This window comes from Aplysia californica, unplaced genomic scaffold (genome assembly GCF_000002075.1).
Source record: "Aplysia californica isolate F4 #8 unplaced genomic scaffold, AplCal3.0 scaffold00096, whole genome shotgun sequence".
In the NCBI taxonomy this organism is placed as follows: Eukaryota; Metazoa; Mollusca; class Gastropoda; order Aplysiida; family Aplysiidae; genus Aplysia; species Aplysia californica.
Window position 1 is genome coordinate 1467491 of NW_004797366.1, and position 4901 is coordinate 1472391.

General features: G+C 40.7%; 1 protein-coding gene across 1 annotated transcript in view; it reads left to right on the forward strand.

Moving 5' to 3' along the window:
• LOC101847573 (tyrosine--tRNA ligase, cytoplasmic) overlaps positions 1–4795 on the forward strand; it is a 16045-nt gene extending 11250 nt beyond the window's left edge. The window contains exons 10-13 of the mRNA XM_005095150.3: positions 48–145; positions 1261–1454; positions 2819–2957; positions 3761–4795. Coding sequence (XP_005095207.1) covers positions 48–145; positions 1261–1454; positions 2819–2957; positions 3761–3871 — 542 coding nt within the window. The 3' untranslated portion in view covers positions 3872–4795. The remainder of the gene's footprint in view (positions 1–47; positions 146–1260; positions 1455–2818; positions 2958–3760) is intronic.
• Positions 4796–4901: the final 106 nt, after the last annotated feature.

The window sequence follows — 4901 nt, forward strand, 5'->3', positions numbered from 1 at the left end:
TTTTTTTTGTGAAAGTCTGAATATATTGTTGTTTTTGCATTCAACAGAAGGAGCCGCAGCTTCACCAGCTGCTGCAGCGGGAGGTGACGAAGTGGTTCCTTCACGTCTGGACTTGAGAGTGGGCAAAATCACAGCAGTGTCTCAGGTACTGAATGGGGGGAGTCCCTGGCCTGTGTTTGTGGCATCATTTCTTGTGTGTGTCTGTCGGTGAACTTTGTTGCTTGTGTGTGTGTCTTTCTGTGAACTTTATTGTTTTTGTGTGTGTCTTTCGGTGAACTTTGTTGCTTGTGTGTGGTCTGTTTGTGAACTTTGTTGCTTGTGTGTGTCTGTCGGTGAACATTATTGTTGTCAAATCCTGGCTGAAACATGAAAACGAAGAATGTCATTATTAACAAAAACGACAATTGAAATTAAAAGAAATACTCTCTGCCATGGGATAGGTTTTCTCTCAGCAGTTCTTTTTTTTCTGCAGTAAGCAGTTCTTTTTTTCTCCGGTGTTTTCTGTTGATGGCCCATGTGAGTGACAAGCTGATACGTTTCTGGCACATGTCCTTTTCTTCTCCAGTGCTACCTCTTTTCTCAGATTTCTGAAATGACCAACTGTAGAAAAATAATTTTCAGTGAAAATACCTTTTTTTTTCTTTTCTACAAAAAAAAACTTTGTAGCGATTGGCTGTGATTTTTCTCCAATGTTCCTTTGCCCCATTATCCGAACACTGATTTTTCTCCAATGCTCCTTTGCCCCAGCATCCTGACACTGTTTATTCTCCAATGTTCCTTTGCCCCAGCTTCCTGACACTGATTTGTGTCACGACGTGGTGGAATCAGGCGCTCGTCTATTTTTGGGCATATGAAGTTTTCGGCATCATCTTAAAGCCTGTTCATTTGCCTTCATTTTGGTGGGAAAAAAATCCATCTATGTTGAATAGAAGTCGAAGTATTTGCGATTGAAGGAGGTCAGGGCTGCCTGTTTTTTTAGGTGAAAGTAGCGAGAAAATGGCCGCCAAAGTTTGGTAACTTCCATAGCCTGAGAGTCCTCGGAAACTGAAAATTTATGTTTTTTTGTTCCTTTAATCTATGTTTTTCAGTATAACTCTCTTTTTAAATTACCACAAAGGTATTGAGCCAAAAAAAAAGAATATTAGAAAAAAATTGCCCATCGGCCAAAAAAATGCAGATTTCTTTGATTTCATTATTTTGACCAGCGCCTGATTTCACCCCTATGGCTAACATTTTTCTCCAATGTTCCTTTGCCCCCAGCATCCTGACGCGGACTCACTGTACGTGGAGACGGTGGATCTGGGAGAGTCGGAGCCCCGCACGGTCATCAGCGGGCTGGCCGGTCTGGTGCCCATGGAAAGCCTTCAGGACAGAGTGGGCGTGTTCCTGTGCAACCTCAAGCCTGTCAAGATGAGGGGCATCGAGTCGCAGGCCATGCTCATGTGTGCCTCTATGTAAGTTCAGGAATTGTGCCTCTATGTAAGTTCAGGAATTGTGCCTCTATGTAAGTTCAGGAATTGTGCCTCTATGTAAGTTCTGGAATTGTGTCTCTGTGTAAGTTGTTCAGGAATTGTGTCTCTTTGTAAGTTCAGGAATTGTGTCTCTATGTCAGTTCAGGAATTGTGCCACTATGTTAATTCAGGAATTGTTCCTCTATGTCAGTTCAGGAATTGTGTCTCTATGTATGTTCAGGAATTTTGCCTCTATGTAAGTTCAGGAATTGTGTCTCTATGTAAGTTCAGGAATTGTGCCTCTATGTAAGTTCTGGAATTGTGTCTCTGTGTAAGTTGTTCAGGAATTGTGTCTCTATGTAAGTTCAGGAATTGTGTCTCTATCTAAGTTCAGGAATTGTGTCTCTATGTCAGTTCAGGAATTGTGCCACTATGTTAATTCAGGAATTGTGCCTCTATGTCAGTTCAGGAATTGTGTCTCTATGTATGTTCAGGAATTGTGCCTCTATGTAAGTTCAGGAATTGTGTCTCTATGTAAGTTCAGGAATTGTGCCTCTATGTAAGTTCTGGAATTGTGTCTCTGTGTAAGTTGTTCAGGAATTGTGTCTCTATGTAAGTTCAGGAATTGTGTCTCTATCTAAGTTCAGGAATTGTGTCTCTATGTCAGTTCAGGAATTGTACCACTATGTTAATTCAGGAATTGTGCCTCTATGTCAGTTCAGGAATTGTGTCTCTATGTATGTTCAGGAATTGTGTCTCTATGTATGTTCAGGAATTGTGTCTCTATGTAAGTTCAGGAATTGTTCAGGAATTGTCCTTGAAATTGGTTGTTTATTCAGGAATTGTGCCTCTATGCAGACCTGCCACTCATCCCGATTTAATCGGGATATTCCAATTTTTTTTTGCCCCAAATCTCAAGCATCCTGAATTCGATCATGTGTATCCCAATTTCTTTGTACCGTCTGTTGCTCCAGATTTTCTAAAAATTTACTCTGCCTTCATAAATTTATGGACATCCCTGGAATATTTTTAAAAGTCCAATTGGCAGTCACCCTGCCCTGATTTATCGTTGATCTTGATTTTTGTCTCCAGATCCCCATTTTTTCCCCTTGAGATCCTGATTTTTAGATTTCATAGAGTGGCAGGTCTGCTACATGTCTATTCAAGACAGTTGGGCATTTTTTAAAATCGCATGCAAGACGAATGAGCAATATTTAAGATGGTACCATTAACTCCACATGCCCCAAAAATTGACAAGCGCCTGATTCCACCGCATCGTGACACATATAGTGTGTTGGTGTTGCTTACGGCGTGTTGCCCACTGTCGCTGTTGCCCCACTATATTGCTGTTTGTTCGCTGTCCTCAGAGACGACCCCCGCCAGGTGGAGCCACTGGTGCCACCCGAGGGCAGCGCTCCTGGCGACCGCGTCTTCATCGATGGCTACCAGGACGGCAAGCCCGACGAGAAACTCAATCCCAAGAAGAAAGTTTGGGAGAAGTTGCAGGTAAGGACAAAGTTCAGGGGCGGAATAGTTCTGGTTGGGGAAACTTTGTGGGACTTGAGGAGGACCCCGTTGACCCGCACTCGATTACATGTGAGAAGATCCTTTTCAAAGGTTCAATATTAAGTGCAGTTTTAATAAAGGAATAGATGGTTTTGTTTCTCATCTTGTTTTCTCCCGTAGTTTCCCCCAAAAGTGGTTTAGGAGGGCAATAAGTGGATTGTTGATTACTTGCCTGCTGTAGTGGCAGGTCCCTATTGTCATGATCATTATAGATAGAATTAGAATTCTGTATAGAAATTGCAGTGCTGGGATATATACATGGTTCTCCTGTTTTCCCTCTCCCTCCCCTCCCCCACCCCCCAACTGTATATGGTACACCTGTTTCTTGTTGCAGCAATGTTCTGCCTTGTTGAGAGTTAAACTCAAACAAACAAAATGAAACCTTGTCCTCTCATTGGTGTAGTTTTCGTATTTTAGCTATGTTTAGTTCAAACTCTAATAATAGACAATTTAATTCTAATTTTTTGTCGGAAGTAACATCATGTTGTGTGCGCTTTTGATTGCATTGTCATTTCCCTTTCTTTTCTTTTCTTTCTTTTATAGAATTGTGTGTGGTTGGCGGGTGCTCTGGTGTGGTTTGCTCCTTCTTTCGTAACAAACATGTATTATCCTTATCTTCCCTCCTTCTAGTTTGTGTTTGTTACTCTCTTGTAACACCTCTAATCTTCGGCACTTATATAACCTTATTGTGTTGCAAGTGCCGTAAAACACTTACTGAAACTAAAACTTTTCTAAACTTTCAGCCGGACTTCCGTGTGAACGATCAGAGTGAGGCGGAGTGGCAAGGTAGCGGGATGTTGACGAAACTGGGCAAAGTGGTCACCAGCACAGTGAAAAATTCACCTATAAAATGATTTCTGTAGAAGTAGTTTGTGTTCTTTTGCTTTCTCTGTAAAATCATAAGTTATTGTGTTGGTTTGAAAGGGGTGTATTCTGAACTTTGTTGGGCATTCAGGTGTATTATGTCATTGTACTTAATTGATGAAAACCTCATGGGAAGAGTGAATGAAGGCAGTAGATGTTGTTTGCAGGTGTATCTCTTCCTCCTAGTCACACGTTTTGATAGACATCATGGTCATGATTGTTCATAGATTTCTCACCAATACTTGTCACCGCATAAGTTTTCTGGCAGAATTGGTCTAATCAGCCACAGCAGAAGCCTCAAGTCATCTTAACTTTTAATTCTTCTATTTCGCTTACGAAATATTCTCCTCTGGGGATGTATTGGTCATCATCAGATATTGACAGTGGAGTTATTCTGATAATTAGCTCTGTAAATGATAGTCTTCATTTTCTGGTTAGGTATTCAAACAGATTTTATTGACCCTTAGGATAGACCAATACACGGGTAATTTGTCTCTGTTTTTGTGTATTCTTATTTTTCTGTGACTGAATTTTTTACATCAGACAGAACAGATATTTGGGAGTATTTTTATCCCCTGTACTCTTTGTGTCCCGTATAGTATAAGAATTAATGTTCAACATTTTCTCAGAATATCTTTGCATGTGAACTTCCCAGTTTTTACGCTTGTTTCACTGTTTTTCTTCACGGGATTGAGTGGAGGATTTTTTTTCATTCTTCTCAGCTTTTTTTTTCTGTCATAACTTAATGGCTTCCAGTGAATTGCTTTGTGTGCCATCAAGGATCATGATTCTTTCATTTCACTTAAGTCGATTATCTTGAGGAAGAGCAGGCAGCTCTTAGGGATGGGGAAGTGACTTCATTCTGGAATAAGAAAGTACAATGATTGCAGTAAACAATTTGTCTCCCACCAGTTCACTCTTGTTTGCCTTGGTCATTTTGATGTACTTTTTCTTCCCCCCAAATTACTTCTATACAGTTACAGTCTCTTCTTTTCTTTTTGTTGGGTCTTTTTCCCACCG